At 39.6% G+C, this 23,179-nt stretch overlaps 2 protein-coding genes and 2 long non-coding RNA genes across 4 annotated transcripts; 2 read left to right on the plus strand and 2 right to left on the minus strand.

Moving 5' to 3' along the window:
• Positions 1-6,895: 6,895 nt before the first annotated feature.
• Snx3 (sorting nexin 3) lies at positions 6,896-8,485 on the plus strand. Its single transcript, XM_090155908.1, has 5 exons — positions 6,896-7,082; positions 7,391-7,516; positions 7,610-7,705; positions 7,765-7,889; positions 7,962-8,485. Exons 1-5 carry the CDS (start codon positions 7,026-7,028, stop codon positions 8,065-8,067), a joined length of 510 nt encoding a protein of 169 aa, XP_090012034.1. The 5' UTR covers positions 6,896-7,025; the 3' UTR covers positions 8,068-8,485.
• Positions 8,486-10,922: 2,437 nt separating this feature from the next.
• LOC149932308 (uncharacterized) lies at positions 10,923-11,329 on the minus strand. Its single transcript, XR_016472841.1, has 3 exons — positions 11,242-11,329; positions 11,095-11,181; positions 10,923-11,037 (listed from the first exon to the last, which is right to left on the minus strand). It is a non-coding gene; the product is annotated as an uncharacterized LOC149932308 (long non-coding RNA).
• Positions 11,330-11,953: 624 nt separating this feature from the next.
• Positions 11,954-17,361, plus strand: LOC149932309 (uncharacterized). Its single transcript, XM_090157100.1, has 2 exons — positions 11,954-11,980; positions 16,891-17,361. The coding sequence occupies exons 1-2, from the start codon at positions 11,954-11,956 to the stop codon at positions 17,359-17,361; spliced, it is 498 nt and encodes a 165-aa protein (XP_090013226.1).
• A 1,255-nt stretch (positions 17,362-18,616) lies between these two features.
• Positions 18,617-19,114, minus strand: LOC149932310 (uncharacterized). The gene is made up of 3 exons (XR_016472842.1): positions 19,057-19,114; positions 18,904-18,991; positions 18,617-18,827 (listed from the first exon to the last, which is right to left on the minus strand). It is a non-coding gene; the product is annotated as an uncharacterized LOC149932310 (long non-coding RNA).
• Positions 19,115-23,179: the final 4,065 nt, after the last annotated feature.

Here is a 23,179-nt window from a genome sequence, read left to right on the forward strand (position 1 = left end):
AATTGCAATAGCCCATGTGCATTTACTTCTGATAATAAATATTCGTTATTATATTACTTGGCCTTGTAGAAACTACAATCTTTTATGAAACAGCTATCGCCATCTATGATTGTTAATACTAATTTAGTTTGGTTCAGTATCTTTTTATATTTATTTCAGTCGTCGCGAGCCCTACCTTATCGAAAACATTTTTTGGTTAAAATCTATTTCGGCGAATTGATGCATTGACGGCGACATAGAAATTTTTATCTTATAGTGAGAGCGCATGGTTACAAAATATACCCGAATTGTTCGAAATTGGTATACAGCTCTGAAAATTGATATACACGTGCCTTGAACCATGGTTAGTTCCATGCTTGAACTATACTCTCGACTACCTAAATTTTATTTTTCAAAAAAACCGCCTGGAAAAACTTTTACAAGCAAAAAACGCGCTTGTTGCCGAGGACGCGCGCATCTTAGTTAATGGTTTATATAATTTTATGTTCTAGGTTGCACCGAATGTACGCAACTTTAGGAATAAAAAATGGTAAATCACGCGTTTTTCTCCATAGGGAGAAATGGCATATCAGGTTTTAAGAAGTACTATGACACGTACCACCATAAAAAATTTCATAACTTTTCCACCTTTAGCACCCGAGATACACGCGATTTACCATTTTTCCCTATGGAGAAAAATGAAAAATGGTAAAAAACGTCAATTAAAAAAAATACCTCGATGTGGTTCCATATCAGGTTTTAAGTAGCACTGTGACACGTATTACCATAAAAAAATTCATAACTTTACCACCTTTACCACACGTGATTTACCATTTTTTATTCCTAAAGTTACGGAGATGCGTTGCAACGTAGAACATTTATTTTTAAAACACAAATAAACTACGATGCGCGCGTCCTCGGCAACAAGCGCGTTTTTTGCTTATAAAAGTTTTTCCAGTCGGTGTTTTTGAAAAATAAAATTTAGGTAGTCGAGAGTATAGTTCAAGGCACGTGTATATCAATTTTCAGAGCTGTATACCAATTTCGAACAATTTATCACTATTATGTATGAAGCAACTTTACGTTATGTTTGTAGAGCTACACGATGTAGAGAGAGTGGGTAAATTTATCTTATGTTTGCAACAACTTTACGTTGTGTTCGTAGTCTGAGCGCGCGAGAGAGTAATATTATCTTATGTATGCAGCGACCAGTAGCGGCGCTAAGGGTGGGCTGAAGTGGGCTTTAGGCCCCCTGCATTTCTGAGAAGGGCCACATATTTATATTAAAAGGGCCACATATTCATAATTAAGAGGCCACATATTTTAATTTATGAATTTTCATTATCTCTAGAAATTTGTTTTATTGCCAAGAAACCTTTTTTTCTGGAAAAAATCTTTCCAAATCAATTTGTTTACTCAAAAAGGTAGTAGACCATAAACATATGGATTCGGGAGGAAGGTAGCGGAAATTGAGATAAAGTTGAAAAGAAAGGGGCTTATGGGAATTTAGGGAAATATCCCAGGCATGCACGTGTCCCCTCCAGGTCAGATACAAGGTCAGTAGGGGTCCACAAAACGCGACGAGAGCCGCAACAATAAAACGACCTTGCCCTTCTCGATTGATGGAAAATTTTGGGTTTTTTCGATTTCACCACTTTTCCGAAATATGGTCAATCCAAGGTTCCCGCTAAGGGCCACAAAATTCTTAGGGGCCACAAAATAATTAGCCCACCTGTGAAAAAACCTTAGCGCCGCTACTGGCAGCGACTTTACGTTGTGTTCGTATTCTGAGCGAGCGAGAGTAATTTTATCTCATGTTTGCAACGACTTTACGTTGTGTTCGTATTCTGAGCGCGAGTGAGTGGAAGTCGAATTTTGGCCGGTTTGGCGTGCCATAGAAAACCCCTTTAATTAGTGGGGAGAGAACTTGCTAACACTACGCAGAAGGAGTGGTTCCGGATTTTCACCCAGAACTAAGAACAAACTAACTGCGAGCCTGCAATATATAGTTAAACCGTTTCGGAAGTGCAGGTATGTCAAGGTACAACATGATGTATACTTTACCATCTTTAAAGGGAACTAGTTTAACATTGACCGGCCTGTTACTGAGTCACACAGCAAAATATAGTTATTTAAGTGATTAACAATTTTAAAATAGTAACTGAAAAGTGACCGAAAAAGAAGAAAAAAAGTTTTTAAAGTAAAAAAAATCAGATTTTAACTCTTAAAATATTTCAACATTTTTATTGTCAGGTTCCTTCCAACGTACTACTTAGGAATTGGGTCCTAAAATCACGATATCACACCCCCTCCCAGGCTCCCCCGGCAACTCAGTGAAATAAAAAATTTGGCAACCTCTAAAATATTGTTCACGGACCTATTCACTACCAATATCCGTTGAGTTTTCGCTTTTAATACTCAGCGGGAACGAATTTTTTTGACATTGGCGCCTGAATAGAGCGTTCTATAAAATCGGTGTGGTGCGCTTTCCCCCTTTTGAGTTCGGAGGCGGTGAAGGTTTGGCCATAGAAATCTCATAGGTAACTAGAATGCTGCCGCCTACGGCCGAGCTTGACGCCAGTTCGCCTTGAACCTTCAGCCAATGAGAGGCCGTAGAGTGGTTCCGCCAAGGAGGATAATAAATGCAAATAAGCAAAATAGTAGTCCCAAATCCACGGGTTTAAAAAGAAACTGAGACCATCAAAATATTCTTAACCCCAAACATACTTCAACACCTAGGGTGCCTCCTACAACTCCTAATTCCTAAAAGGTACGTCTCTAAAATATTCATATAAAGACAGGACATAAGCCGAATTCTCTTAAGCCAAAGAATAACAAAGTTGTTAGTCCTGCTGAACTAGCTCTATAGTCTGTATGAAAAACGCTCAATTACAGCTATGTTTTAGGGCCTTGACTAAAAAGCACAAAATACACACGGTTCACAAACACACACCGTTTTATCTTCAAACTGCTGGGCTAAAAAGCACAAAACACACACCATACACACCGTTCACAACTTTTGGTTTTTCTCTCTCTTTCAATTTCCTTCCCCCTTTGGATTTATTCGCACAACATGTCGGCAACATCTCAACTAATAAGGCTCTCGAAACACAGCTTCCGTCGAAGCTCGCTCACAGTTAAAGGGTGGCTTATAGTGTTACTAACTTTGTACGTCTGTCACGATTACAAGCTAAGACAATTGCGAAAACGTTGTGCCCCGCAAAACTAACCGTGTGTAACGGCTAGGAAAAAGCACAACTTTGCGTAAGTACTGTGAAGCTGTTAAATTTGACGGAGGTGCCAAGGCTTATCGCTCAAGATTGTATAATATTCAAAGTACTTTTATTTTTAAAACTCGTTAAAATTTTCCAAAACGATTAAAGTGTATTTTTGTGCCTTATCAGTTGAACAAAATAAAAAAACCCTTAATTTAATGATGTATTAAAAGTTTAAAGGTTACATTTAATAAAACTAAAAACCTATTTTTTCGAGAAGCTTACAGTATAATATATCTTAAAAACATTTTATTTATTATTTTGTGACCGTATTTAATTTTTAATTCGCATTAGAAAGTTGACATTTAAGCAGACGACGCGATTCACTTCAAAACGGGAAAAAGTTGTGCCCCGCAAAACTAACCGTGTGTAACGGCTAGGAAAAAGCACAACTTTACGTCGACTAGGCCCGTACGGTAAATTTATTTCATGACTAAAAAGCACAAAACACACACGTTACACACCGTTCACAACTTTTTAAATCGACGTAGTCGCTTCGACGGCAATTGAGGAAATGTTGTGCCCCGCAAAACTAACCGTGTGTAACGGCTAAAAAGCACAACTTTTTCCCGTTTTGAACAGATCATATTTATTTTCAAAGATAATTTTTTTATAGTTTGTTTTTCCATCTGTAACTTTAAAAGTCGTATTTTAAAAACATATTAAAAACATATTTAGTCTCTTATACCGCTATGCATGAGTTTGTAAATGAATATTAAAACAGACTACAAATAAATATAGTTCGTTTTACTGCCGAAGATTCTAAATTAACAAAGTGAAAAACAGACTATATCCAAATATAATTTGTTTTACACGTTGAATTCAGCGAAAAAAATTATTTTGAAGTGGAATAAAGAATTTCCTTTATTTAAGTTGATTAATTTGATTTATTTTGAAATTCTGAGAAAACCATTAGATTCTAAATTAAATTTTACTATAGGGTAACCTAATATTCCATGAGAGAATATTTTTATTTTTGATTTCCTCACGGAAAAAGATAAAAATCTTTGAGGCTTCATTTCTCAAAAAGGGGAAAATGCCTATAGTCCGTTTTACCATGGGACAGCCGATCTTTAAGGAAATCGCCCAGAAGTAATATTTCCGAGATCCTGGACCAGCAAGTTACTGTTTATATAGTGCTTGTGGAAAGAATGGAAACTTTTCACCGGTTCGGTATGCAACAAGTGTTTCCTTTTAACCAGCAGTGGCGTAGCTGATGGTCCGCAGGGCCCGCGGCGCGGGGGGGGGGGCCTCGAGCTTCGGAGGGGGGCGCCGCTAACCATAAAAAAATTAAAAAGGGGGGGGCTCATAGAGATTTTTGCGGGGAGGCCTCTGAGTTCTCAGCTACGCCACTGTTAACCAGGTACCTTTTTTTATATATTAAGGCTTAACAAAAACACTACGTTTTATTTATAGATGAAAAGTTTCCATTATTTCAACAAGTACTAGATAAACAGTAACTTGCAGGTCCTGGCTAGCGGATATATTTCTTCTTGGCGATTTCCTTGAAAATGTTTTAAGCCCCTATTAAATTTTTTAAATCCTTAAGAAAATATAAGAAACTGTACTTTTATTATATGGTTTTCGCAGGATCACCAATTTAAATAAGAAATTTTTATAGAAAGTTCCAAACATATTTTATGTAAAATATCTAATAGGTGTTTCTATAAAATACGGGAGGTCACGTGTAAATATTTTTTTTACGTCACTAGCTATTCGAGACCGAAAGGCTCGCCGAAACGAGTCCTGGGGGCCTATTCTTGTCTTGGCGATACGCATGTCGTTATGGCGGAATCGATAAAATATCGCCATAACGACATCGACCGGCGAAAACCGTATTCTTGTCTCCAAAACCATTCTTTCCTCCATGGTATTGCCCCGTTGAATCGCGAGCGCGATTCGTTGAGTCTATGGCTACGTTCAGCGTTGAGCTTACTGTACGCTTTTTTTAACTTCCGGTTTCTACGTCATGTTGCTCAACGAAGTCAGCGGTCGGAGGAGCAGGTTTTTCCGTTGCTCATCGGTGTCGTGACGTCATTCGACAAAGTTAAAGGAGGGGTAGCAGACGATATTTTGTTCGTTAAGTCAGCGAACCAGAAATCGTACAACAACTTTTAGATTTTTGTGACGTAGCGTTGATTAAAAGAACTCAACGATAACTCAGCGGTTTTTCTCCGTTGATAGTTGTTGAACGCAGCCAAATATTCTGAGGAACGTGGCTCCCCGGATACGACGACCAATGGAACGGTCCAAGGCCAAACTATCGCGGCCGAAAGAGCCGAGCGAGGGGGTAACGACTACGTTTAGTACAGAGAGGGTAAAGTCGCTTCGCTACTGAGAGGCGTCTCTCGTTCAAAAATCCGTATTTATTTTTTGCCGCGAAAATGCCCATAGGATCCGAACGTTTGATGGCGCTGCAAGAGTATCCGGAAGTCCTAGCGCGCGATTCAATATTCAGTTTAGGACTAGGATTAGTTTTTAATTTACATTTTAAGTAGTTTTTAAATGTTTTAAATATGCCCGGACCATCGTGTTCCGCCGTAAATTGTTCTAATACGAAAAATAAGAATTCTCGATTATCATTTTTCAAGTTTCCAAGGGAAAAAAGAACGGTGAATACGTGTTTTTTACATGGGTTTATTTTTACTTTAACTTTCTTATTGAAATTTCAGTTCCCTATCATAGTTGAATAATGTAAAAAACGAGAAACTGACAAATAAAACAACGGAATACCTACACTTTAACCATAGGTTTTGCTCTAATCATTTCACTGACGATAGTGTTATGAATATTAAAATTAAAAATAGTCTAATACCATCAGCTGTGCCAACAATATTTTATGAACACTACTCATTTTCCAGTACAGTTAGTGAAGGTAAAGAAAAACATGTAAGGGCTCTTAATGTCGTTTAAAAAATTTACTGACAATTAATATACTAAAATGTATAGCATATCCATACGCCACATATGAACATGGGTTGGAAGAAAGCGCGTTGGTCACAAACGCATCACAACCAATTTCAGAGGAAAATACACTGAATGTTCTAGAGATTTTAGCTATACTAATGGAAAAATAATCCAAAAATATATAGTTTGTTTTGTAACATTCGAAAATCAAAAAGTGCTATCACCAAAACAAACTAAAAAATACTATAGTTTGTTTTCATATCGCAACTTATTTCCTTTGTTTATAGTAAAACGGCCCAAATATTTATTTAGTTCGTTTTGCTCAGTGAAACACTAAATCTTTATTTTTGAAAATCGAACTTTATTTAAATTTAGTACGTTTTACCATCGTAATATAAAATTACCAAGGAAGAACGATCTAAATACATTTTATGGCCTTTTTTCACTTGGTAAAATTGGAAATAGGCTAATTTGCATAAAAAATGTGTTACAATATCTTAAAAACTAAAAGGAATAGACGATTGAAATTAAGCATATATATCAGACTCCAAATAAAGGTTAATAAATTGTAATTTTCAGAAAATCGCAAAAAATGCCCTTAGTCCGTTTTATCTTGGGACAGCCGAGATGTTCTATTGAGGCGTCTATTCCTTTTCTCCAAAACTTGATTTTTCGAGTTACGATATTTTTAAACTTATTAGTTGTTACGGAAAAGTAATTCTTTCATAAAAATCTGGCAACGCTGAATTGGGCATATTCAAAACTTCCGCTTCCGGTTTACAAAATCCGGCATTTTAGTGGGAGTGTGTGTTTAAGAGTTTTAGCCGCTTGTAACTGTAATAAAGTGTTATTTAATTTAAAAATATGGATCCTCAACTTAATCAAGATCCTAACCAAGATTTAACTACAAGAAGACTCCAAGTAAGATTTCATATCGTAGTTTTTCAAAAGATACGTTAAGCCTAATTGACTAAGATGAATTTGGGAGGCAGTTCCCCAAAGGGCATTTACTAAGCCCTCTCAGTCAAAAATTCGCATTTATGTTTATATAGTTAAATAATTTTCCACAACCAACAACATTTACTTTCCCTAAATTGAATTCTAATAAAAATCACATTGTTAAAGGGGTGGGTTGTAGACTACAGAACTACTTTAACTTATATGACACACTAAAGCACTTAATTTGGTAATAGATTATTTATAAATATAACTATGGTTTTTTAACTTAGCCTAAGAAGCAAACTTTGGATGATGCTTATGCTGCACCTGCAAATTTTCTTGAGATAGATGTTGTCAATCCAATTACACATGGTGTAGCTAGAAAAAGACATACAGATTACGAAGTACGCATGAGAGTAAGTATATTGAAAACTAAATTCAAATCTTTAATTTTAATTTATCAGTACCTCGTAATTTTAATGAGGTTTAATTTAGTATTTATTTTTTAGACAAATCTACCCGTATTTAAGCTTAAAGAATCTAGTGTAAGAAGACGATATAGCGATTTTGAATGGCTACGAAATGAGTTGGAAAGAGATAGCAAAGTATGTACCTTGCTTTAATAATTTCAAACTTAGGTCTAACACAATTGATACATTTACAGATTGTTGTCCCACCATTGCCTGGCAAAGCATGGAAGAGACAAATGCCATTCAGGCAAGATGAAGGAATTTATGATGAGGATTTTATAGAAGACCGTAGAAAAGGTTTAGAAATGTTTATAAACAAGTGAGTAATATTAATTATAGTTAAAAACAACTTATGATTAGGCCTACAATTATTTATTTAATTGGTTTTCAGAGTGGCAGGTCATCCTTTGGCCCAAAATGAAAGATGTCTGCATATGTTCCTTCAAGAGCCAGTTATTGACAGAAACTACGTACCCGGAAAAATTAGAAACACGTGAAATTTTTCTACTAATATATTTTGCTCCGAACGAAACTTTCCCTCATTGACCATTTTAAAAGTATAATTTTACTAAAACTGCAGCTTTGTCAACTTTACAAATTTTAATACAAATTGGAGAAATGTGGGGTGAATGAAAATATATGGCCTTTAATGTAATATTATTATTATTATGCCTAAGATATATAAGAATTTGTTTCTCATAATTTATAAGCAGTTTTTTTGAAGTTCACAGACATACGAAGCGAGTCATTTGTATATAAACCAAATATAAAAATTTAATTCATTTAGTAAATTTAAATGCTGGCACTGAAGTCCACGATTGTCCAGTGCTCAAGGTTAAATGGGAACTTGTCAATATTTGTTAATTATTGTTTGTCACCAACATTATAGTTTGTTATTAAACATTGTACTAAAAATATCTGTATATAATAGAACTTTTTTCATATGAATTAAATATTTCAGAAAATGGTTGCACAGTGTCATGTCAAACTTGAATTATTTTTAAATTGGTTAATGCTTTACAATTTATGTTCTGTAAATATACCACCCATAATTACTTAAACAGGCTTATATATCATTGTACAAATTGATTAAAATGGTAAATCATGATTTTGCAATTCTGTTCATTTCATTAAACTATTAGAATATATTAAATGTCATTGACCCCTTCCAAAATATAAAAAAAAAGCAGAAGGATGCTCTCAATCGAAATATTTCTGAAAATTTGTGAAATGTAAAAAATTATCTATTATTGTAATACATGGCATTCTTAAAAATTCTTTACTCTGATGTTTTCTTTAAAAACAAGTATTGGTTTCTTAATAGTAGAAAATATGGCATAGTTTCAATTCCACACTTAGGACATTTGCAGCTTAATCTCGAAATAGTGGGCAACACCCTAATAGTGCCCTTCTCCAATTTAGCCCATTTCCAAAATATTTCTTCATTTTCTTTCCAACTATTATAAAGTTTCAAGATTTTTTCATATTTCACTCTGGGTGCCTTAAATGAGCCATCACAGAAATTATTCTTACATATTTTTTCAAAACAAGATAACTCAAATGATTTGACTTTATAATTGTAATAGGTTATAGAATGAATAACTTCATCAGGGTCTTTTTCTGAATAATGTTTTAAAAGTAGTAAGGTATTTTCCAAATTATGAGTTTTGAATGTATGTTGACAATTATTGAGGTACGAAACCATTTTAAAAAAAATAGAATCTAGTACGTTGAATTTAGCTAATATAGTTATTACGAGTGAGAATATATCATTTTGGTCAAAAGTTGTTAAATCAACAATATTGTGTTGACAGATAATGTTTTGACATAGATGCAGTAACAACTTTTGAAACATAATCACATCATTCCTTCTATATTCATTATGTCTCGCTTTCCTAACAATTTCTGGTGAAAGTTTTCCTAAGCCCAAAATGAACAAAACTTTGCAGAACCTTTCTACACTACTTTGGAAATCCATTTCATTTCCACCTTAAAAAAAGAAAATTAAATTTTAAATTTTGTTTCAATAAAATCCTATTTAAGATTGAATATGTGAAATTTTTAGGTTTGCGCACAAGTATAACATTTAAAAAAATCGTTTCAATTTAACATCCACAGAAATATATACATATATATTTGACCATGGTTATATAACAGAACATTGCCCATTACTATTCTTACTTTCTATGTCTGTCTAATGTTTCCAGTCAATCACAACTTAATCCTCACAAGTTCTAATTCATCAGTAATGATTAGTGATCAACTGCAAAGGCTTATGTCAAGTATTGAATAAAACTTCAGCATTATAAAATTGATTTGTGTACTGAAGAATCCTATAGTACAAAATATCCTTTTATTAAAAAGAAATTGAACTGCTTGGTATCTTCCGTGTTATAATAAAAAGAAGGAAAATATTTACAGCCGTATCCTTCAGATTATTTGGCGCCAAAATTCAAAACTATAATTTTGCATTTTCACCAACTTTCCATCCAAGATGGGGTACGTTCATAGACATAGGAACTATACTTATACCTAGACGGTGTATTGCAGATTCTGAAGGCACTAGCTTTTTGTGCCCGGTTTTCAGTCGCACGCGCGTCTCATGTGTGATATGGACAAAATTCCGTGGCGCCACCAAATCGTTTGGTGGAGAATGGAGAAACTATAAAAAGCGGAAAATTCTAATGCTGGACGCAAAAACGTATTTGCTTACCGAGACTTGTAAAATTGTTTAATTTTCGAAAATAAAGTTAGTTTTTGGTAAAATACAACGCGAAATAAAATATTTTACGTAAATTTAAACTTCAAACAATTGAAAATGGTACAAACTGGTGTGGCTTCCAATCGTCAAAGTCGGTCACCAAAGGAAAAAATACCATTTCACAAGTATTTCTTGTTTTTATCATAACAATTTCAGGTCTTTGTTTAAAACCTTGTATTGTCCATTTTTCACAATAAAGATTACCTCAATCTAACTTAAACTTGTGCTCAAAATATCTTAAGGCAATAAATCGATTGAACTTAATACCCGGAAAGTATCACTTTGTTTGTGGAAAACACTTTAAAGAATCAGATTATCATATTGGCAAAAACGCGAAAGATCTCACGCGGAAAATTCTTAAGGAAGACTCAATTCCTTCGGTTTTTGCGAGGGAAAAAGTGATCTAACATTCACCTTAAAAAGTTATCAAGGAAATTGAACAACATTTAATGTAAATATTTAGAAATTCGAATGGGCATATATTGCCATCCTTCAGAGGTATCAAGAATATGAAGGATTAACGTTGGCTAACAAATTATCAAAATTTCATATACAGTTTAAAATTCAAAAAATGAAAGTCAACTTTGCCGCACAAACAGTTAGCAGTTCTGTGGCAAAAAGCATAGAATTTTTGAAAGAGGCTGGTGATCCAGTGTTTCAAGGAAGCGGGCCAACATCTAAATTTATATCAAAAATTGATCGGTATCTACAAAAAAACAATTTTTAAGCAACTTTTCTCCACAATTTTGACACCGTATCTTACCTCACTGTCCCTTGCAGTTTGTTTGAGGTATTGAACTCTCGAAATCCATGGGCTAAAGGTTACAAGGCACCAATTCGGCTTTCCAACCTTGAAATAACCAAATGTTACATAATGAAGACTAAAGAACTTCTATTCAATTTAACAGACCTGGAAGGCAACTTGATTTTTTAAAGCCAAAGAAAGACAGCCATTATTGGTTTTGGTGTCACAATTCACAGTGTTTTGGACATTGGAGGGAAGTACATTGTTCCTCCTGATGGACCACTGAAGTATATTTTTTAAAATACCAGATTTTGCAAACAATTGTTTATTTTTTAAGGTACCTTTTAACTTAAAAACTTTAGGACCATTTAGAGTTATATTTTAAGTTTTTAACACAATTCGTCAGCGAGGAGGTTGGAACAACAATCCTACTTGTAGAAACTTCACTGCTGCATACAAAAACACGTTGGTTACTAAAATTGAAAATAAAAAAAGTGGCCACTTAATTGCTTTGGACAACACGTTCCAAATTTGTACATGGTGCCAGTTCCAACCAACGAACTTACGAGTTATTAAAGAAGAATCTCTAGAGGAAGAAATGGATGACTTTATTATGTTTCTTACTGATGAAACATCAACATCCAACATCTTGTAACGGATTCAGTCACCAGATGGCGACTGAGCCGTTATCAAATCTTGCGCCCTATTATTATTTTTAGTTTCGCCGCCAGGGCGACTCACGGCGCTTGGTGGCCAATATAAAGGCGACTTCACCAAGTGCCGTGCCCTAGCTGGTTAGTTTTGTCCAACTCGACAGACTGTTCGTTTCCATTTTGTTTATCCCCAAAAAAAGAAAGAGGAAGTATAGAAAGAGACAATGTCTAATGAAGGTCTAAATTTTATTGTAAGTTGTTAATTAATTTCCTAAGAGGGAACAATAAATCTTGTTCTTATTTATTTTTACCGTGTCTTGATTTCTTATTATTAAGCCTTGCCTCTAATGTTCCCATATTGTAACCGTAACCGACTTAACGTGATTCATCTTAAATAAGATACGTTAATTCGAACTGGGAACGGTTACACTGGCGCCCGAACTGGGGCTAGAGGTGTCTTGAAGGTAATTAATAAGAAGTTATCAAGAATTGATATAATGTCGGTACAAGATTTCATCGCGGGGCTCGCGGCCGCCCTAACCCAACACCAAGGCCCGCCGAAGCCGCCGCACGACTTGAAATATTCCGGCACCGCTGAAGAAAACGCGGCTGAGTTCCTTTTATCGTTTAACGAGTATCGAAAATATAAGACATTATCGGACAACGCCGTAATAAACATGTTGCCCTTAGTATAAAAGGACCGCGCTCTGTCGTGGTTTAGACAAACGATAACACCTCTTACTGAAAATTATAACGTGACATGGGATTATTTCCAACGCGCCTTTCGATCATATTTATTTCCTCCTGAACAAGAGGAGGACACGTTGATGACAATTTTACAATCGGTCCAGGGAGATCGCGAGACCGTTACTGAATTCTTCAATCGTATAATAAGCTTAAATCAACGGTTAGCGACTCCACAACCCGAGCAATCACTAATTGCTGTGTTAAAACGAAACGTTCAACCCCAAATCCGTTTACAGATTGCGCTAGTAGAATTCACGCAGTTAAATGTCCTCCAGGCAAAATGTGTCACCGTGGAGAACGCGATAAGGGCTGTTGAAGAAAACGCCATGAATTTGAAACCCAAACATGATAGGACACAGGCGACTACTGCCACCGATACGGGCAACGTCCCTCTACAAAGGCGAAATGCCACGGCACCAGTCAGTACATCCCACCCATCGAGGGGCTATTTTTCCTCAACGTCAAATCAACCCAGAGAATTTAGAGCAAATACTCAGCGCCAATCACCAATAACCCCCGGACGAAACACGTCGCAAAATACGCGTTGCTATAATTGCCGAGGTTACGGACATATTTCGCGCAATTGCCCGAGAAAAAATAAGTCAAACTACGGCGGGGACCGCGACGGGGGAAGCCGCGCTCCCGGCGAGTCAAGAGGCATATTTCCCCGAAACAATTAGCTATTTTGAAACGAAAAGCGGTAGGCCCTCCTGTGGCGATAGAGGTTGATTTTGTTCATGGGTCGTTTAACACTCGTCTTGACACTGGGGCTGACGCTTCTTTTGTCAATCTCGACCAGTGGCGACGGATCCAAGAACAAACCTCTGCGACTGTTGCCATTCCTACCCAGGACGAACTCGAGTGCATAATGCTTGGGGATGGACGCTATACCTTTTCGAGGGGTTCCACTCAATTGTCCTTTAGTATAAAGGGCAAGGTTTTTGAGCAGGAATTTTACATAGTGCCCTCCCTGTTATGCGATTTCATCCTGGGACGAGATTTTCTACAACGGGTATCGGCTGTGTTAGATTTTCAGACAAATACTTGTCGACTTGGAAATCTAACGATTCCGTTTATAGAGGGCGCCCTTAGGAAGGAAGTCGCGCCGCTAATATTTCATACGATTGATAACGCCGTTAATGCGACATCATTAACGCCCAAAAAACGTCGCGAGTTACGAAGTCTGCTTCGACAATACCCCGAAGTATTTTCGGAAAAGGAAGGAAGAACCAGCCTTGTTTACCATGAAATACGTACTGGAGACGCGCTGCCCGTTAGTTGCCGCCCGTATAGAGTTAGTAATGAAAAGCGACGAATAATTGAAGAGCATGTAAAACAGATGCTAAAGGACGGCATTATTCGTCCGTCAATCAGTCCTTGGGCCTCTCCAGTCGTATTGGTTTATCAAAAGGGAAACAAGGTTCGTATTTGCGTTGACTATCGCCGACTGAACAAACACACGCAAAAGGACCCTTATCCTCTACCACATATTGACGAAATGTTGCGCAATATGAAATCGGCCAAATACATAACCGCTTTAGACCTACGGTCTGGTTATTGGCAAATTGAGTTACACCCCGACAGTACCGCGAAAACGGCATTCGTTACCGACTCCGGTAAATACCAGTTCGAAGTAATGCCGTTTGGTGTCTCGGGAGGTCCATCAACGTTCCAACGTCTAGTTGATGAACTTTTCCGAGACGGCATGTATTTCGACGTTTGCGTATATTTGGACGATATATTGATAGTATCCGACTCCTGGAATTCCCATTTAGAATCACTTGATTACACATTGAATCAATTGAAGGGAGCCGGACTTACATTAAAGGCCGAGAAATGTAATTTCGCTCGGGGAGAAGCGGTTGTCTTAGGTCATATCATAAACGAGACCGGCATTCATATCGACAAGTCCAAATTTACAGCCATCGCTGAATTTCCCGCTCCGCGAAATCTAAAAGAAGTCCAACGGTTTTTAGGCCTGACTGGATGGCATTCAAAATTTATAAAAAAATTATTCCCAGCTTGCTGAGCCCTTACACCGTTTAAAGCGAAAGGGAACTCCTTTCACTTGGGGGGCTGAACAGCAGTGCTCCTTCGAGGCCTTGCGAGAAGCGATTTATCGGGCTGGGCCGTTATCTACCTATAGGTCGAATATTGCTTGTATTCTTACTACGGATTCAAGCGACCTAGGCCTCGGCTCGATGCTCTCGCAAGTCCAAGATGGAGTTGAAGTACCCTTGGCATACGCCAGCCGCCTTCTTAGCGCGGCGGAACAAAAGTATACCACGACAGAAAAGGAATGCTTAGCCATTCTGTGGGCTGTGAAAAAATTCCGGCCATATTTAGAAAATCTTCCCTTCACCGTGGTTACGGACCATAAGTCCCTAACTTGGTTATATAACGTCAGTGATCCGAACGCTCGTCTTGTACGATGGGCGATGTACCTTCAAACCTTTCAATTCAAGGTGCAGTACAAGAAAGGGGTCGAGAACGTGGTAGCGGACGCTCTCTCTCGCGCCCCGGTAACCTTATGCACCATGGAACTTCGTTCCGGAACCGAATCCGATAGCGAAGCAGTCGTCCTTCCGCCGGCCCCGCATGCAATGTTTAATGCCTTCACGCTTGACGACATCCATACAGCTCAATTGGATGACGCTGAAACTCGCGATGTCATCGATCGTCCTGATTCTTCGAACGAGGGATCGCGATACGAGATCCATAACGGTATCCTTTATCGAAGGGCTTGGGGTACTCTTCCGAGGAAGATTTACCTCCCGGAACGATTCCGTCGCGAGGCAATAAGGTTGCTGCAGGACCACCCGACAGCCGCCCATCGTGGTCGTGACAAGACGATCGCGAGGATCCGATACCGTTATTTCTGGCCCACTCTAGTGAAGGATGTGACGAACTACGTTCGGCAATGTCTGGTATGCCAGCAATATAAAAGTCGTAACAGAAAAACGGCCGGTCTGATGACGTCCACGGAACCGGTTGCGCCATTTGATACGGTCGGGGTCGACATAATGGGGCCCCTTCCGCTCAGTGTCAAACGCAACCGATTTCTCATCGTAATTGTGGATTATTTCACAAAATACGTTGAAATGGTTCCGGTCAAAAGAATCACGGCCGACATCTGTTGCGACGCGTTTAGACGGTTTATATTGCGCTGGGGTTCTCCTTGTCACATCTTCAGTGATCAAGGCCGACAATTTACTTCGACATTGTGGAAGGACACATGTAAACTACTAAAGGCTCATTGTAAAATGACTAGTGGTTACCATCCACAGAGCAATATCGTGGAACGTCTTAATCGTGTCATTGGGGAAATGGTGTCGATGTACGTGGGTAACGAGCACCGCCATTGGGACGAGTCGCTCGAGTTTTTGCAATTTGCAATTAACTCGGCTCCCCAGGACTCTACACGTCGATCACCATTTTACCTGAACATGGGACGCGAGCCACGATTGCCCTGGACCGTGGATGACGATGTCCCTCCATCTCTCACTGATGTCGCTGATCGCACCCAAGCCATCCAGACACTTCACGACGAACTGGAACGATCTAAACTCATGATGCAACGCGCCCAAGAGCATCAAAAGAAATATTACGACAGGCGCAGAGAAGATGTTGAACTGTCCGTAGGCACTCTGGTCTGGATTGAGACACACGACCTCTCTCAGGGCGCGGCCTTCCATGCCGCGAAGCTTAGCCCAAAATGGGAAGGACCGTTCAGGATAATCCGAGTGAGGAGTCCACTCGTCTACGAGTTGGAGGATGCCATCACTCACGAAAAACGAGGACTAAAACATATTAGTCAGTTGAAATTGTACTGGTGTCACAGTAATCCTCGACTCAGCAACGATGTGGAAGCCCCGATGTCCACCAGTGACCCTTCAACCTCACGCATCCAGACCACCCACCAGGACAAGCCTTCTCAAAGGGAGCCAGAGTCGTCTGATGAACACCACCCCGACGCAGACAACGACGAGGAACCGACGGACGTTCCTGATCCACCAAGACCGGAGCATGACGGATCGACCGCCGCTCCGGAAGATGAGGAAACTGAAAATGATCCCCAAGGCGATAACTCACGAACCGAGGCGGTGGTTGGATCCATTGACAAAAATGATCCGCTTCAACTACCGTTTCGCCTCGGTTGGATCCGCGAGTTGTGTCATCGCACGAAGGTTCGTCCGAAGGGACCAAACCTCGACGTGTATTATTATTCGCCCCTGCACCCACGCTGTACCCTTCGTTCGAACCCTGACGTTCGTCGCTATCTGCAACAAAACAAAATTACCAATCTGTCTCCGGCCAATTTTTCATTTGAGAGAACGGCTATCTCCCAACCACCTTGGGAGAGAGTGCGGAGGGCTGGTGAGAAACTGAATTAATTGTTATAACCTTCTTTCAGGGATTCTGCCAGACGCACGAATTTCTGGCGTATCGTCCCGTCGTCGAGGACGATGCCATCTCCGAGATCATACCGGTTTATATTGACTTGTCCCTCCCAGTGGACCTCATAACGTCGACACTGGCGATCTCCTTAGGGTACACTTACCCGTTTGCCGAATCACCCAAAGACCAACTGTCAGCGCTACACGCCAGAAGCCCCAACATACCGGAAAACATGGTGCTCGGCAGAATCAACCAACTGATCATAGAATACCATGAAATACGCCAAACCCTCTCCTCAGTCCTCGTACTGCACGACCATCGTCCTCTTCTCATGCTAGGTCCTCTGACCTTACGACTTCTACGTTTACAATATTGCCCCTGCACCTTGTGCATTGAAGCAAATGGAGCTTACGCCGTTATAACACTATGGCTTCCGAATGTCATCGCCAACCCTTCTTGCACTGGCTACCCAGTCATTTGGGGGTAGTGCCAATACCCCGGGACAACGTACCATTGACCAACGAAGAATGGACAACCTATGTCCCCCATATCGGTGTACCAACTCCACCCAGATCTCTCGCAATTACCAGCGACAACCAACTAATTCCAGCCAACAGCACACAGCGAGTGCGAATGAATACACGACCCACCGTCATCGACTCCTTGAGGCAATCCCTGAAACGACTTCGCCCTTCATCCGACTCTGACGAGAGGGCGCCAGACTCTCCGGGTGACCACGCAAAAGGTCTCACTGATCATGTACTCCTGGAACGACGTTATCACCCTCACCGATGACGACGACGAGCTACTTCGGATGTGTGAGACTTTACTATCCTCAGGAGCCATGAATGAACAATTCAGCTCGGACAGCTCCAAATCGGACGGCACCCTCACGAGCTACTTGCTGCAAGTCCCCTCCTTCAATAGCGCCCAACGAAACATTCCAGATTCGGAGGGCAACCCTCATGCATTCGCCGAGCCGCCCCCAGATGTGTTTCACCCCCATACCTCGACCTCTTCCACATCGACAACCAGTGCTTCCACGACGCAGATAGACGGTCCCACCGGCTCCTCAACCAAGGCTCAACCTGAGGACGAGACTCCGAGAGATCTATCGAAATGCAGGTGCCGTCGGTGTTGGAAGCTGGGGCACCTCGTAAAGCAATATCCCAAAAGGCAGCGACGATCCTCAACTGCGAAATAGTCGCACATAAACCCTGATGTTTTCATAGTTCTAATTATGTTACTGTTCTATATAATTGATGTAAAATTCCTCATTCCTTCACGTTGATGTCTCTTTTTCTTTTGGTGGGAGGATGTAACGGATTCAGTCACCAGATGGCGACTGAGCCGTTATCAAATCTTGCGCCCTATTATTATTTTTAGTTTCGCCGCCAGGGCGACTTCACCAAGTGCCGTGCCCTGGCTGGTTAGTTTTGTCCAACTCGACAGACTGTTCGTTTCCATTTTGTTTATCCCCAAAAAAGAAAGAGGGAGTATAGAAAGAGACAATGTCTAATGAAGGTCTAAATTTTATTGTAAGTTGTTAATTAATTTCCTAAGAGGGAACAATAAATCTTGTTCTTATTTATTTTTACCGTGTCTTGATTTCTTATTATTAAGCCTTGCCTCTAATGTTCCCATATTGTAACCGTAACCGACTTAACGTGATTCATCTTAAATAAGATACGTTAATTCGAACTGGGAACGGTTACAATCTTACGAGAAAACATAATCCGTTATATGGCTGGTTTTGTTGTAAAGAAATTACAAAAAGAATTAAAATCCGAAACATGTTTACACGCTTTAGACGAAAGGCATTCCTCACTATCAAGTCATAGCTATGTAAAGGGGGATCCAACCAAACTTCTTCTCCTTTTAAAGCTAGTGTTCTCAAGATTTGTAGCTTGACCGAGAAGGCAGTGAGATACTTTGGATCAATTCAAACTGTGGCTAAAAACATTGACTTAAAAATAGAATGTTTGGTTCTGCGCCAGTTAGTAACGGACAATATTTTTCCAACTCTTACTGAACACATGTTTGATGACGAACTTGGATCACAACACCACGTTAATGTTTTGATGAAAAAGATTATCGAAATATACGTTAACATAAGGCTGAGGAAAATAAGCAGAGACATAAACAATCAAATGAAGAAAGAAGCTATTCGAAAAAGACTCACCAAGCTAATACTTTTTCAAGGGCAATAAGAGTTCTTTAATCCTTTATTAGTGTGTGTAGAATCCCTTCCACAATTATACCTCCCTTTTACATCCTTTGATTGCAATGTCAATAGCCAAATACTCAGACACTGTTTATTTTTATTCCTATTATCATGTATTTCTGCTATTATTTATATTAATATTGAAACTAATATATTCATAAGTATTACATTAACAGATAAATATCATTAATATTTACTCACATTTCATTATATAATTTGGAAATTTATTGGTACATTCCTCCATACTTCCTTTGTTTACATCTTACAGCTGACTTACTTTTTTTAGTATAGTCAAGGCTATAGCCTAGGTATAGTTAGCCGTGCGAAGACGCCGTAGGCGGCGCCACGTAATTTTGTCCATATCACGCATAAGAAAGCGCCATTGCTCAAAACCGGCCTCAATTTCGTAGATCCAGCAGTTTGTCTAGGTATAAGTATAGTTCCTATGTCTATGGGTACGTTCAATAACTTGCAACAAATTCAACGGTTCAAGATTTAGAAACCGGCTTTTTACTGTACGATTTTTTAAACTTCCGGTATGACGTTACGCTGCTCAACCGATTGAAACCATTTCAATCGTCTGGGCGAGCCGGTTCATTTGCAGCGTGACGTCAAACGTTAAGGAAAGTAATGGCGTTTAACCGATTGCGTGAGTACAGAAAAGCGTTCAGTAGCTCTTGACGTAACGCTGCAAACGATATGCAACGGTTCAGAAACGCTGCGCGTCTGATTACTCTTACTGAACGCAGCCATAATCTAAACTCGTACCCTAGATATTGGGTACGTTCAGCCAAAGATAATTTAAACTCGTACCCTAGATTCGAATACTGAGAGCTTTCCCATTGACGGTTTTGTTACGAAGCGTTTACCCTTTTCCGGCACGTGACCTAAGAAAAATCGGGCTCCATCGGTTGTGGCACGGCCAACTGCGATCACGCGCTGCCGCGCTGCGTGATCGAAGTTGGCCGTGGTTGCGGTAAGGTGCAAACCATGGAGCGAATTTTTTCTGAGTTCCGGCGGGAAGTATGTAAACGCTATCGACAACGCGCGAGTGAGTGATTTCGAATCTAGGGTACGAGTTTAAACCATAGAAATCTCATAGGTAACTAGAATGCTGCCGTGTAACTGGCAAATGGACCAAACGCCGTGGCAGACGATAGCCAGATTTCAGCCAATCAGAGCTCAAAGAGTGGTTCTGCCAATAATTTAATGTCACCAGAGAGAATGACGTCACCTATCTCCCGCTATAGTAGCGGATCCAAGGAGGATTATTATCCTCCTTGGCGGAACCACTCTACGGCCTCTCATTGGCTGAAGGTTCAAGGCGAACTGGCGTCAAGCTCGGCCGTAGGCGGCAGCATTCTAGTTACCTATGAGATTTCTATGGTTTAAACTATCTTTGACTATTCATACAACGCACCTCTCTCTCATACTTCAACATTCACTGGGCGCGGCCATTATCGTTCAGGCAACCGACGAGCAAGCGCTCTACCGCAGAAATTTCATACCCCCCAAACCGGTTTTTTCATCACTCTCCCCGTAGACTGTAAGGTAATGGCGGTCGATTGGGGAGGCGCTTTTAAGAGTCTTACTGTTTTTGACTGGTAAAATTCATCCCCCCCGCGCAGGTATGAAAGCGGAGAATTTGCAACGCCATCTATCCTTCCTTTGTTTACATCAAATTACAGTTGATTTTCAAAAAGGCATAATGTATTTCATTTCACCGGCGGATCACCGCGCGTCGATGGCGCCACCTAATCTGCCCATCTCATGGCTTCCTACATTGGCGAAAAGGGGGTCGGCACTCGCGGTCAGCTTCGCCAGATACAATAGTGCCTCTATTTCTTTTCTATCTCTATGGAGTCACCTAATGGCGGAGCCAACGAGATAATTTCTCAAGGTGGATACTTTTCGCTTGTTCTGGAACAAAATGAGTATACCTTTTAAGCTAAATTAAACTATTCGCTTGTTCTAGTGTAGATAATTACCCTACACCGTGAACTATTTGTCGTCATGGGCTACACTTTTTACTCCTGAAAAGCGGAAGTAAAGAGAGTAAACTAGTCAAATCATCAGCTTATACAGAATTTATCTACTAGAACATTTATAACTTAGGTGGTTTCTTTTCACTTGTTCTAGCTCGGACCAAAAGTGTACTCTTTTTAACCTAAATCGTTCGCTTCTTTCGGAGTATTAGGGCTACTCTTTTTACTCCTTCTGAAAAGTAGGTGTAAAGGAGTAAATCGGATTTTGTCGTCTGCTAGCCAGAATTTATCTGCTAAAAAGGCCACAGGCAGCCATTTTCGAAATTTTTTTTTACTCAGACTCGAACTATTCACCACCAAAGAATCGAAGTATGTAATGACTTCATAGGGCTACTCTTCTTACACTACTTGGGTATTAGCCTAGCTGATTATTATTATTATTGTTAATATCCCAGAACAAGCGCAAAGTAACTTGGGCCCCTTGATTTCTTACTTTTATGTAATTTTTTATATTTTGTTAATTTTTAATCCCGCGATTCTGTCAGTCTACGCCATAGAAATCTCATAGGTAACTAGAATGCTGCCGTGTAACTGGCAAATGGCCCAAACGCCGTGGCAGACGAAGCCAGATCTCAGCCAATCAGAGCTCAAAGAGCGGTTCTGCCAAGAATTTAATGTTACCGGAGAGAATGACGTCACCCATCTCCCGCTATAGTAGCGGAACCAAGGAGGATTATTATCCTCCTTGGCGGAACCACTCTACGGCCTCTCATTGGCTGAAGGTTCAAGGCGAACTGGCGTCAAGCTCGGCCGTAGGCGGCAGCATTCTAGTTACCTATGAGATTTCTATGGTCTACGCATAAGTCGGACTATGCGGCTTTGTAGATAACCTCTAAATAAATAAATAAATAATAAATGACCTCTGAGGCGACAAATATGAACAATACGTCCATTAATGGGGCATGGAAATTTATCAGAGGCGTGATACCCTTTTTGGCCCTTGATTTATCGGAAACCACTGAGTTCACAAATATGAACGATACGTCCATGAATTGGTGATTAAATTTTATCTCGATCGGGGCCCTTCAATTTGGGAAATTGATTTCTTGGAAACCGCCGAGACCACATATGTAAATGATACTTCGATTCATGAAGTATAAAATATTCTCGATAGCGATGCCCAATGGAGTCCTTGAGGGCCCATACATTTGGTCGATGTGGAACGAATATTTCGGCTGGGACGTTCGGCTATGATAGGAGTCAAAGGATATATTGAAAATTAATTCCCAAAACATTGGACGGCCGAAAAATCGCTTCCATAATCCATATTATCGACAGGGTATGGAAATTGTAGCACTGGTAACCTCAGATCTTATAGAATAAAGAATGCTCACGCCATAGATATCGGAGAAATAACTAGAACTATTTTTATAATATTTCGGTGCGGGGCGATCATTAGAACCGTACCTTTAGTCTGTGCTTTTCGTTGGATGGAGTACGATAGTAACGCCATCTCCACCGCGACTGACTAAAAGCTATCTCTCCCAAAAATCCATATACACCAACCTTTTACACTTTATTCTGTGGTGGTCTCAAGCTCGTCGCTAGACGCGTTGTAACCCGAGAACGCGGTTTTTTTGATATTTTGAAACGCGGTTTTTTATTACAAGTTGAGCAATGATTCAAAACTGTGTTATTAAATCTTGTATGAGTAATTACTCAAAATAAAATATATCTTTTCAAAGGTCAGTGTTAGAAATTAAAAAAAAAAACAACTTAATGAAAACTGTATTAGCAAGGAGCACGGCGTATAAGACTAAAATAGTAATTTCGTCTTATACATGTAAATTTGGGAGGGGCTCGAAATTAGTTCTTTAATCTTATACGCCTCTTGGTTCAGATTTGAAGGTTAATTTTGCAATATTTAGTAAGAGTACGTTGAGACCAATCGAATGATACCAATATCAGGTCATATCAATTGTCAAGGTCACCGGAAGTGACGTCACGTGGTTTGTATTTCCGGAAAGCCCCCACTTTGACCCGTAAGACAAACAGTTCTTTGTTACAAATCACTATCCTAATTAAAAAATACCTTG

Source organism: Leiobunum rupestre, chromosome 8 (assembly GCF_980474605.1).
Source record: "Leiobunum rupestre chromosome 8, qqLeiRupe1.1.hap1, whole genome shotgun sequence".
Classification (NCBI taxonomy): Eukaryota; Metazoa; Arthropoda; class Arachnida; order Opiliones; family Sclerosomatidae; genus Leiobunum; species Leiobunum rupestre.